The 12,209-nt window shown below is 43.2% G+C and overlaps 1 protein-coding gene across 5 annotated transcripts in view; it reads left to right on the top strand.

Moving 5' to 3' along the window:
* CYTH1 (cytohesin 1) overlaps positions 1-12,209 on the top strand; it is a 116,863-nt gene that overhangs the window by 75,088 nt on the left and 29,566 nt on the right. For all 5 annotated transcript variants that reach the window (XM_055243045.2, XM_055243043.2, XM_055243044.1 and 2 more), the window contains 2 exons: positions 5,907-5,989; positions 7,370-7,434. In XM_055243045.2, coding sequence (XP_055099020.1) covers positions 5,907-5,989; positions 7,370-7,434 — 148 coding nt within the window. The remainder of the gene's footprint in view (positions 1-5,906; positions 5,990-7,369; positions 7,435-12,209) is intronic.

Raw genomic sequence — 12,209 nt, 5'->3', positions numbered from 1 at the left:
CTCCACTTTGCTTCCCTCACTGTGGTCAGCTCTTCCCTCACCTCAGTAACAGATAGCTTTGCTTCTCCAGCCTGGGTTGGTCTTTCATGCTTTGTCTACAGGGTGATTCTGCAAGTTAACCGACAGCGACCAGCACCATGACAGGAATGTAGATATCACTCACCGTAGAGCCAGGTGCCCACTCAAAGGGAGCTGTTCCTAGCGCCCCTGTTGGCCCAGAGGACACCACTCGGGGGCATGTTTCATTTCTTCTGTGATTTCCTGTAGTTGAGTTTTTCCTGTTTCCCAGTCCTTTTTATTCTCTTGAGAGGAAACCGAATGATGCCTGTTGATATCACACATGTTTCTCAGCTGCTTTCTCCTTCGTTCTCTGGTTTCGAGTCTGATTTCATTGTTTGTGATGGCATTCCTCTGGCAGCCCTTTGGCTTCCTGCTGTGACCCGGTCTGATGGCTGTTGTCCATCAGAGTTGATGGCGGTTGCTGTCCTCAGGCTCCTGAGTCAGTCCCGTTCCTTGATCCACATCTTGCTCCTGAAGTAGCTTCTTCAGAAGGGGTGTACAGGAGACAAACCTTCTGATCCTTATGTGTCTGAAATGAGTCTGTTTTACCCTCCTACTTGACTGAGAATTCGGGGTTCAGATAATTTTCATTTAGAATTTTGAAAGCTCCACTGCACTATCTTTAGTGTGCGGGCTCTTATACTGACACCAGCGAGATCTTCCCTGGTGGGTGGTCTGATTAATCACTCTCCTTAACCCCTGTGGAGGTTTTAGGATCATCTTTATTCCTGGAACTTCTGAATTTTTCCTATGAGTATTTCTCTGTGGGATTTAAAAATATTTTTATTCAACCGAGTTGATTTTTTTGCTTATATTTCCAGGTTTGCTTATATTTTCAAACCTCTTTGTTCTACAAGAATGCCCCAACTTTATCTTTTAATCCTTTGTTGATTTTTTTGATGTGGGGGACAAAAGTATGTTTAATTTGCAAGATTGTATTCTTTTTCTGTAATTGTGCCTTTTCCAGAGTTTTCTGTTCTTTTAAAGTTTTTTTTTTCTTTCTTTTTTCCCCCTAATTATCTCTGTTTGCTCTAGGGTGAGTTTTCTGTTCCCTGTCTTGTTCTTTCTCACTCCTGGCATAGGTGTGGTTATCTCTGTAAGTGTAAGAGTGAAGCAGTAGATGTGTTAAGCGGAAGCTCTGTGCGCGGCTAGGCCTTGTTGCAGGGAGGCTTGGCTTCAGGGTGAGTGGAGCAGAGCCTGCTTGGGGATAGGGTCCTCTCAGGTCTCCGCTGTCCACGTATGGAGGCTTTACCCTGGACACCAGCTTGTCTGCTCATGAGAAAGTTGGCTCTGTTCGTGTGTGTGTGTGTGTGTGTGTGTGTGTGTGTGTGTGTGTGTGTGTAATCCTTAGTGTGCTAGACCCTGTGCTGGGTGCCACAAACACAACAGTGTACAAGGCATACAGTGTCCCTGCCTTTGTGGAGTTTTTATTCTAGAAGATATTAGCACTTAGCACTGTTTCTTTCCTTTCTCTGTTCTGGAAATTTGTTAAAATCTCTTCTGATGGCCCTTCTCTGTGTACTCTTTGATACTGTAAGTTTGTGGATTTTTTTATTCCTTTACTATTTTTTTAAAATTTTTAAATTTTTTTGAGATGGAGTCCTGCTCTGTTGCCCAGGCTGGAGTGCAATGTTGCCATCTTGGCTCACTGCAACCTCCGCCTCTGGGGTTCAAGTGATTCTCCTGCCTCAGCCTCCCAAGTAGCTGGGATTACAGGTGCGCACCACCACGCCCAGCTAATTTTTGTATTTTTAGTAGATCCAGGGTTTCACCTTGTTGGTCAAGCTGGTCTTGAACTCCTGACCTCACGTGATCCACCCTTCTCAGCCTCCCAAAGTGCTAGGATTACAGGAGTGGGCCACCGTGCCTAGCCTATTCCTTTACTATTTTAAAAATAATATCTTGGAAGGTAGAGGACTAGAAGGGCATTTTGAACTTATATTACAGAAGCTAGATTGTGTCCTTCCAGAAAAATTGTCATGTGTGAATATTAAACCCAGAATGGTTGAGTGCTCGGATTCTGAAAAGAAAGCAACGATTTAGAGTTTGCAGTTTAGAATGATGAAAGTTGGCTTCTCAGGGTATATAGCAGTCTTGAGATAGGAATTTCTTTTATACGATTGTTCTGTTTTTCATCAGCCTTATATGGACCTTGGATTTAGTCTTGCTTCTGTTGGGTAGAGATACATTGATGATCTGATTAAGCCAGCTCTGTAGCTTCAAAATCAAATCCCAATTATTGAGCCTCTTGCAGAGCAGCTGTTTTTAAAAAATGAATGTTGCCTTAATTTCAAAACCATGTTATATTGGAATGAATATGTATCTTCTAGAACCTGAGGAAATTAATTTCTTAAAGGGGTCTTCTACTTGGACTAGAAATTTTTCTGGTCTGTGAAGCACAGAAAAATTGGAATGAACTGCTTTAAGCATGCATTTCTCTAGAATGGTGTACATATCCGTAGAGTTGAAGTTGTTTTTCAAAACGGCTTTTGCTTTAACCAGAGCTCACTTATTTTTCTAACTTTTTCCTGAAGCAGCCATTTTAATAAATTTTTTTTTAATGTTGGGATAACTGTTCAGCCTGGGAAGAAACGTTTGGGGTGGTGGGTTTGGCGGGGGGTGCAGGGTTAGAATCCACATAATGCTGATGGATTGCTGAGCTGGAGACCTGGGTCTTGACACAGGAATGGACTGGAGAGCAGGTGTGTAGGTGAACTTATTTAAGGCTCCATCCTCCAATACATACACCTGAGTGGTCACCCTTGAGTTCTCAGGGATGCAGTTTAAGGCCCACTCTTGTGAAGGTGACCTGGGTTGGATTTAGTTGGTCTGTTGGGATCTTTAGAGTGGCTGTCTCTTCCAGCCTCTAAAGGAAGAGTGTTTTTCAAACCACAGGACTCAGTATATTAGGTAATTATACAATTACCTAGTTGATTATGAAATAATTATTTTTTATTTATTATTATTATTATTATTATCATTTTTCAGACAGAGCTGTGCTCTTGTTGCCTAGGCTGGAGTGCAATGGCACGATCTCAGCTCACTGCAACCTTCATCTCCCAGCTTCAAGCGATTCTTCTGCCTCAGCCTCCCGAGTAGCTGGGATTACAGGCACCTGCCACCATGCCTGGCTAATTTTTTTTGTATTTTTGGTAGAGACAGGGTTTCACCATGTTGGCCAGGCTGATCTCGAACTCCTGACCTCAGGTGATCTACTCACCTCGGCCTCCCAAAGTGCTGAGATTACAGGTGTGAGCCACCACATGCAGCCATAAAATCAGTTTATTGGACTAAACCACTGTTAAGAAAGTTCACAGTGAAATAACAGACATGGTGAGGTATTATTCTTGATACTTTTATGTATGGTGGAGATTGGGTCATGATGTAAAATGCATTTCTTTTTCTCTTTCTCTTTTTCTTTCTTTCTCTTTCTCTCTCTCTCTCTGTCTCTCTCCTTCCCCCCTCCCTCCCTCCCTCTTTCCCTCTCTTCCTTCCTCCCTTCTTTCCTTCTTTCCTTCTTTCTTTCTTGTCTGGCTCTGTTGCCCAAGCTGGAGTGCAGTGGCGCGATCTTGGCTCACTGCAACCTCCACACCCCAGGCTCAAGCGATCCTTCTACGGCAGCCCCCCGAGTAGCTGGAACTACAGGCCTGTGCCACCATGCCCAGCTAATTTTTGTATTTTTTTTTTTTTAGTAAAGACAGGGTTTCACCATGTTGCCCAGGTTGGTCCCAGTGGGCTCAAGCAGTCTGCCCACTTTGGCCTCCCAAAGTGCTGGGATTACAGGCGTGAGCTACCAGGCCTGGACTAAAATGCTTTTCTTATTTTGGATTTTGAGATGTTTAAAAAACACTTTTTTAGAGAAGGATGGGGAAAAACTAGGTTAAAAAACAAAAAAGGAAAAGTCTGCTTTTCTAACGTACCTAATTAACCCACTCTGTAAGCTTCACTGTAGTCTATTGTTTCTACCCCCTTGTTGTGATTTTTATGAAATATTTGGGGAAAGTAACTGCTCTCTGAGTGTAGTAGATTAAGTTTTAATGCCATGGGCAGAAGGAAAGTATGTGTATCCTAAGTGTGCTCTCAAGCAGAGATGTTATTCCAACTCTATGCTGTCTAGAAATATAATATGAGCCATAGATGCACTTTTATTTCATGCTAGTTCCTTTGAGATCAATTAGAATATACATTTCATTAAGTTATATCAATGTGCAATCAATATGAAATATTATTAAAAAGTCATTTTCCTTTGTTTTTATAGAAAGTCTGGTGTGTGTGTGTATATATATATTTATTTATTTATTTATTTATTTTATTTATTTATTTTTTGAGATGGAGTCTTGTACTGTCTCCCAGGCTGGAGGGCAATGGCGTGATCTCGGCTCACTGCAACCTCCACCTCCCGGGTTTACACCATTCTCCTGCCTCAGCCTCCCGAGTAGCTGGGACTACAGGCACCTGCCACCACGCCTGGCTAATTTTTTGTATTTTTAGTAGAGACGGGGTTTCACCATGTTAGCCAGGATGGTCTCGGTCTCCTTACCTCGTGATCCGCCCGCCCCGGCCTCTTAAAGTGCTGGGATTACAGGAGTGAGCCACCGCGCCCGGCCTCGGTGTATATTTTATACCTACAGCACATCTCAAACTGGATGGTCACATTTCAAGTGGTTAATGTCACGTGGGGCTCCTGGCCGCCATATTGTACAGTGCAGCTCAGGCTCACATAGGCACCCACTGAAGGATAGAAGGACCCTCAAACCACCCCTACCCTTGAGAGTGTGGGTGCCCTTTGCTGTGCCACAGAGGGAACAAGAGCCAACACTTCTGAGCTCCTGCTCAGCACCAGGCAGGGTTTGAGGCACTTTAATTACTCTACATCATCCTCACAGCAGCCTTATCAAGTGGGTGATGGTGGGGCCACTTTATTGATGATGAAATGTGACCCAAATAGGTTACATAACTTGTCTGAAGTGACCTAATTTGATATTTGGTAGATTGGAGCTAGGATTTGAACCTGGTTTGTTTGATTCTAATGCTTGTTCTTCTCCTTTGCCCACACGGCTTCCCATAGCATGCTTGAAGGGTCATTTTAGAGGGTGTCTGTCCAAATCTCCTGTTTGTGTAGGTGGGGGAGATTGAGCCATTGGAGGACTGCAGAAGTATTTTGTGGTGAGAGCTGTGATCTGGGAATTAAGTAACTTTGTTCTGATGATAAGAGCACATTGTAAAACATCGAAACAATGAAGAAAGGTATGAAGCAGAAAGAGAAAGTCCCATAATCCCAGTTCCCAGAGTTAAGCACTATTTTAGGTGTATATTCTAGACTTTTTTTATTTCTCTGTGCATACATAGTCTCTTTCTCCAAACCCCTCCCAGAGATGGCACACAATTGTTCGTACATGTTGCTTTGCTTCTTGCCTCCCTTCCCCACCTCAGGGGGTTATGGACATCTTTCCATCTTGGAGGCTCTGTTTTTGACCATGAGGGAGGTGAGGCCTAGAGAGATTAATTAAATGTCAGCCTGAAGTCTCCCAGCTGGAAAGGATGAAAATGGCCAGGCACTCAGCTAATATTCATCCTTTTTCATTCATAGCCAACCTAATTTAACCTTCAGTAATCTCTTCTCTCCTGTTTTTCCTTCTAAGAGTTCCTTTCTCAGAGCTCTTCTGTGTGATTTAAGGGCCTTCCTTTCTTTAGAAAATCTGATAAGAAATTCTTATCACTCAGTCATTTCTGAAACTGACTTCTAGTTTCTTTCTTGATGTCTTTCTCCTTTTGTGCCCTCTGGATCTTCCTTGATTTTTGGCGAGATAAAAGCTTTCTTGTAACATCGCCCTCCATTTTTGTAGTTCCCAGTGACCTGACAGCAGAGGAGCGTCAAGAACTGGAGAACATCCGACGGAGAAAACAGGAGCTGCTGGCTGACATTCAGGTAGGAGAGTGGCATGGAGGTTTCACCACCGTAAGAACCACAGTGACAGTTCCATTTGTATAAAAGGGTGTCCTTTGCAGAGTGTCTCCTCAAGACACTTTTGACCTGCCCTCACTACAGCTCTGCACAAAGCATAGGTGTTGATAATCACCTTTCCTCTACAGTTGAGGAGATGGAATCTCAGAGAGGTTGAGTGGCTTGTTCAGGTTCACCCAGTTGGTCGGTTGTTGGAGCCGGAGATACCCTGCAGGACTCCTGTCTCCTGAGTAGTCCTCTCTGCTGTGTTTGCCCTTGCGGAGCAGAGTGGATGAGGAGAGGCAATGAGAACGTGGGTTTCAGGCGAAGCTCGGCCCACGCCCTGGCCCTGGCTCTGCCGCTCAACTGGCTGAATGATTTGAGACAAGAGAGTTCCGGTTCCTTGAACTTCAGTTTCTTCATCTGTCAGATCATGAAAACACCTGCTACACAGTTGGAAGGACTTAGCATAAAAGACAGCATAATTTCTGGTCCCTATAGATGTACTTAGTGATAGCAATTTTACAGTTTTTCCAAGTAACTATCAAGCTTGTAGGAAATAAGTCTAGAAGCCAATAGTTGGATTATTTTCGCCCTAAGGCAGCAAATGTTATTCTTTTAGAATTCTTTGTAAAACATTAGGAGTGGGGTTAGGAGGAAATCCTGTTGCCCAAAGTAGCAAAATGAGGAAAGACTGACTTGACTTGCTCCGGAGTTGATTTAAGTATATTTTGATAGTTCTCCCTGATCCTTTGATTCCTGCTTCACTGGTAGATTGTGAGAAAGCTGAGCAGCTCTCCACTTAAGCCCGGCTTCCCCGTGAGAGCCCATCCATTCTGACCAACGGTGTCCTGGAATGAGGAGGGTGGGTGTGGATGCACAGTCGATTTGATCAGACATTCCCTTTGCCAGCCGCTTGGTGGCAGTGTTGCCCTGGCACAGCTACTGCAGGCTCTGCAGCCTGGGCTTTGGGTAGGAGACTTTGTCCTCTGAATTTTCTGGCACACTTGTATTTAGTAGGCTGCAGACTTGTTCTGAAAGATTGTGATGAGGCAGCCAGTTTTTGTTTTTCACATAGCATATATGCTTATAAACTTTGCTAGACCGTAAACTCTTTGAGGTCAGAGGCTGTATCCTTTTCTACCTTGGTATTTTCTGGAATGCTTACTATTTGGTAGGCACTCAATAAATATTTCTGAAACAGATGAATTTTCCTAATTTACTTTTTTGCATTTTTGTCGTATTTTGTTTCATTTTGCTTTATTTTATTTTGTTTTTGGTTGGAGGGAGTTATGTGAGATGTTAGAAGTTTTAATTTGATCTGCATCTGCCTTTCCTGCTGACTCTGGACTGTCTGTTTAATAGAGGCTGAAGGATGAGATAGCAGAAGTAGCTAATGAAATTGAAAACCTGGGATCCACAGAGGAGAGGTGAGTCTGCCCTGCCGCCAGGTGACTTTTGTGGTTGTAATTTCTTAAAGCACCCAGGCCTTAATTATGCTTACGTGGCACATTGAAGGAAAAAGTCAGCTTTGTGTCTTTCTAGTTCTAGCAAGCACATATACACCCATAATTTTTGCCTTCCATCCTTCACCGCAAGGCCTCTTGAACATAGGAGCTTCTTCCATTGTTTAAAAGTCTGGGTGCGGTGGCTCACAGCTGTAATCCCAGCACTTTGGGAGGCCGAGGCGGGTGGATCACGAGGTCAAGAGATCGAGACCATCCTGGCCAACCTGGTGAAACCCTGTCTCTACTAAATATACAAAAATTAGATGGGCGTGGTGGTGCACACCTGTAGTCCCAGCTACTCGGGAGGCTGAGGCAGGAGAATTGCTTGAACCCAGGAGGTGGAGGTTGCACTGAGCTGAGATCGCGCCACTGCACTCCAGCCTGGTGACAGAGCGAGACTCCGTCTCAAAAAAAAAAAAAAAGATTGAACTGGAGAACTTCAAAGGTCCCAGAAAGCCTTAAACTGCTACTAAATTTTTATGTGAATTACTCCCCTCTGTTGTCCACTATGTGTGTGCATTTTAAAGTTTCTGTTTTTCCTTTGTGTAAAGGAGAAGCTTCATGAATGCTGCTGATACGATTTCAAAGGGCTGGAGTGCCCAGTCATGTGTGAGGATAATCGTGAGCTTATTTGCACCATCCTAATGCTTAAGGGAAAAAATGTAGAAATGCAATGATAGTATAAAAGGACAAGGACTCTTTGCTTTTTTTTTTCTTTTATTTACATGAAATGTTAGTGACTTAGTTTAGTTTTGAATGGGGTTCCCAGACCGTTTTCTGACTGCTTAATGCGATAAATGAGCTGTTTCCAATTCACTATGTGTCTGTATTTTTCTAAGCCTAAGTCTTCCTGTCTGGCTTCATAGGACTGTTGGATTTGTTGTTTTAGACTCCTGTGGGCAGTGCCTTCAGGGTGTAGTGAGGCTGAGTCCTCCATAGAAGGCGGCCAGCTCACCACGGCCAGGCTCTGTATTGTCCATTTGGTATTTTGGATTAGTTTCCCCTCTTTCCATTTTAAACACTTGTGGCTTAAATGAAACAGATACGTTGGAGTTCATAAAAATTTAAAACTTCCGCTTTTATAAAAGATAAAACTATTAAAAGAAATGAACAGGCAACAGATTAGAAATAAATATTTGCAACAAATATATCTGAACAAGGACTTGTATCTAGAATATATGATAGAAAGGCAGCCCAAATAAAAAAATGGGCAAAAAACTTGGACACTTTACAAAAGAAACTGTATGTATAGTAGACACATGAAAAATGCTTAACATCATTAGTTGTAGGGGACGTAATTTAAAACTACCGTGAAACGGTACTTCACATCCCCTAGGATGGCTAGAACTAAAAAGACTGATGGTACCTCATGTTGGCAAGTGCTAGTGAGAATAAAATGGTATAACCATTTGGGAAAGTTTGGCAGTTTCATCAGCAATTCAACTCCTAGTTACTTAAGAGAAATGAAAACATGTCCATACAAAGACTTGTACAAGAATATCTATAGCATTCTTATATAAAATAACCAAAAGCTGGAAATACCCTGAATGGCTGCCAGCAGGTGACTGGATAAACAGGTCGAGGTAATAGACTATTACTCAGCAGTGTGAAGGAATGAACTGCTAGCTTGCAGCAGCACAGATGAATCTCACAAACATTGTGATGAGTGAAAGAAACTGTGGGCACCGTGTGCTTCCATGCATGAGCGTCTACAACACATAAAGTAAGCTGTGCTAGCAGAAATCATTAACAGTGGCTGCCTCCGAGGTGGTTGCTAGGGTGGGGTGGGGTGGGGTTGACTAGGAAGGGTCATAGGGAACTTACAGGGATGACAGGAATATTCTGTATTAATCTGAGTGGTGCTTCAAGGGTATATGCACTCATCAAAACAAATTGAACTGTACACTCAAGATGTGTGCATTTTGTTAAATGTAAATTTTACCTCGATCTTAAAAATGTAAAAAAATGGCTTTTTTTTCTGATTATAAAGGTAATACACCTTTACTGCAGAGAATTGGTAAAATACAGAAAAGTATAAAAAACAAATTTCTCATAAACACTTATCCCAGAGATAATCAGGATTCATATTTTGGTATGTTTCCTTTCTGTATATTCTGGTGTCTGCACACACGTATTCAGAATTCAGTGTGCCCTTTGTTTTTCTCTTAATTCTCTGTCAGTTACCATAGAACAGCAAGGGAATGCAGACACCAGGAATGTGAGTGCATCCAAAGTACTCAGCCAGTGAATTTGGGAAGACTTGTAACTCATGACCTGCATCTGAAGTTGTGAGTCAGGAAGTGGTCTTTAGGTTATTATTATTATTATTATTTTTTTTTTGAGACAGAGTCTCGCTCTGTCGCCCAGGCTGGAGTGCAGTGGCGCGATCTCGGCTCACTGCAAGCTCTGCCTCCCGGGTTCACGCCATTCTTCTGCCTCAGCCTCCTGAGTAGCTGGGACTACAGGCGCCTGCCACCACGCCCGGCTAATTTTTTGTATTTTTAGTAGAGACGGGGTTTCACCGTGGTCTCGATCTCCTGACCTCGTGATCCGCCTGCCTCGGCTTCCCAAAGTGCTGGGATTACAAGCGTGAGCCACCGCGCCCGGCCTAGGTTATTATTATTTTTTAATCTGGAACTTAAAATGGTTTTCCAGTATCGAAAGCGCCAAGAGGGAAGTGATTCTGCAGATCCCTGAGGATCCATCCATACGGGTACTCAGGCTCATCCTGCATTTGTTTCTCAAGCAGGCATTACATTTGCTCGGACTTCCTTACAGGAGAGAATTCATGTTTCTCATTGATGACCTGATGCCAGCATTTTGTAGGAATGATCCTAAATACTATTTAATCAAGCAGAAATAATATACTCATGTAGTACAAGATATCAGTTTCTGAAATATATATGCATCAGTTAACTAAGGCGATCCAGTAGCAGTAACAGCTGTTTTGCTTTGGACACCTTACTGGGGTGTCAGACCTGTGTAGACTGGGGGAAGCCCCTCAGAGAAGTAGCTGCCTAAGGCCTAGAGCTATAGGGGCTCCAAGTGGGGCAGATGGAGAAGTGAGCTGGCTAGCTAATGAAATTAGGGAGCCATCTCTGTGTGTCCCAGGCAGTCATGTGGCACAGATTGTGACTGGCGGAGATCTGGGAGCGTGCATTCTGGTGGCTGTGGGAAAGCCTTTGGTGAGGGACTGGACTGAGGCCCAGGAAGTTGAGCATTCCCAGTAGTTTCACCCCATGCTTCTGTGGGCACCTCTGACGCTGCCTCACCACTTATACTGGAAACCATGAAACAGGCCTTTCCTTGTGGTATTTGTTTGGAAATCCTGATCAGAGTAATCTTCCTGGATTTAGAAAGAAATGATTAGACAGTCATTTTAGTTAAATAGGAATTTCTAGATACCTGGTCATAACCCTTCATTCTGGCTGAAATTAAATGGTGTTTCCCCTGTTACTTTGTTTCCTAAGGCAGCTGTTGACAGGGGATCCCAGATGATCATACACCTGGAAGTTCTGATACTACTCACAGTTTTCAGCTGTTCCTTTCAAAAGGTCAAAACAGCCTGGATGCGATGGCTCACGCCTATAATACCAGCATTTTGGGAGGCCAAGGTGGGAGGATTACTTGAGGCCAGGAGTTTAAGACCAGCCTGGGTTACATAGCAAGACCCTGTCTCTACAAAATGTTTAAAAAAGTAGCCAGTTGTGGTGGTATGTGCTTGTAGTCCTAGTTACTCAAGAGGCTGAGGCCGGAGGATCACTTGAGCTCAAGAGTTAAAGGTTGCAGTGAGCCATAGTCACACCACTGTACTCCAGCCTGGGTGACAGAGCAAGACCCTGCCTGTAACAAAAAGAAAAAAACAAAAAACACCAACTCTCAAAACACTTAGGAATATTTTCTTCCCTCCATGGATTTAGCTAGAGAATACATGTGTTCTTCAAGGCAATAAATAACACTTTATGATTTTATTTTCGAGCAACTTTTTTGCTCTCGGAGATTATAAAATTACTATTGACATTGATGGCAGTGGTTCTTAAATTTGGGTGCATACCAGAATTACTGCAGGAAGTTTTAAAAATTCAAAATCCTAGGTTCTGCCCCTTGTACTTCTGAGTTACTCAGCCGGTCCAGGGCCTTGCTACACAGACTCTACACATGGGATCATGTTAAACATACAGAAGCACAGGCCCCTTCTCAGACAGAGAGTCAGAATCTGTTTTGAAGAGGCCCCAGGTGATGCATATGTATAAACGAGCGGAGCATCTTCACGTCTGATATGCTCCCAAGGCTGCTGGTTGGTGGACCAGACTTTGAGAAGCATGGTCTGTGAATCTGCATTTTTCATTCTGATACAGTCAAGAAAACGGCCTATTATTTAGCAACTTCTTAAAAAGTTAAATATAGATGTACCATATGACCCAGCAGTGTCCACACCTGGGTATCTACCCAAGGAAAATGAAAACGTGTCCACACAAAGACATATACGCAAATGCTGATAGCAGCCTTCTGCATAGTCGTCCCAAACTGTAAACAGCCTAAGTGTCCATCATCTGGTGAATGGATAAGCAGATGTGGTTTATCCATACCATGGAAGATGACCCAGCAGCAAGAAGGCATGTAGTACTGGCCCACACTCCAGCACCATGACCTTGACAACATTATGCTAATGAAAGGAGCCAGATCTGAAAATCCAC

This window comes from Symphalangus syndactylus, chromosome 14, assembly GCF_028878055.3.
Source record: "Symphalangus syndactylus isolate Jambi chromosome 14, NHGRI_mSymSyn1-v2.1_pri, whole genome shotgun sequence".
Lineage (NCBI taxonomy): Eukaryota > Metazoa > Chordata > Mammalia > Primates > Hylobatidae > Symphalangus > Symphalangus syndactylus.
The sequence above is the reverse complement of the archived record's forward strand: the minus strand, read 5'-3'. Positions and strand labels throughout refer to the sequence as shown.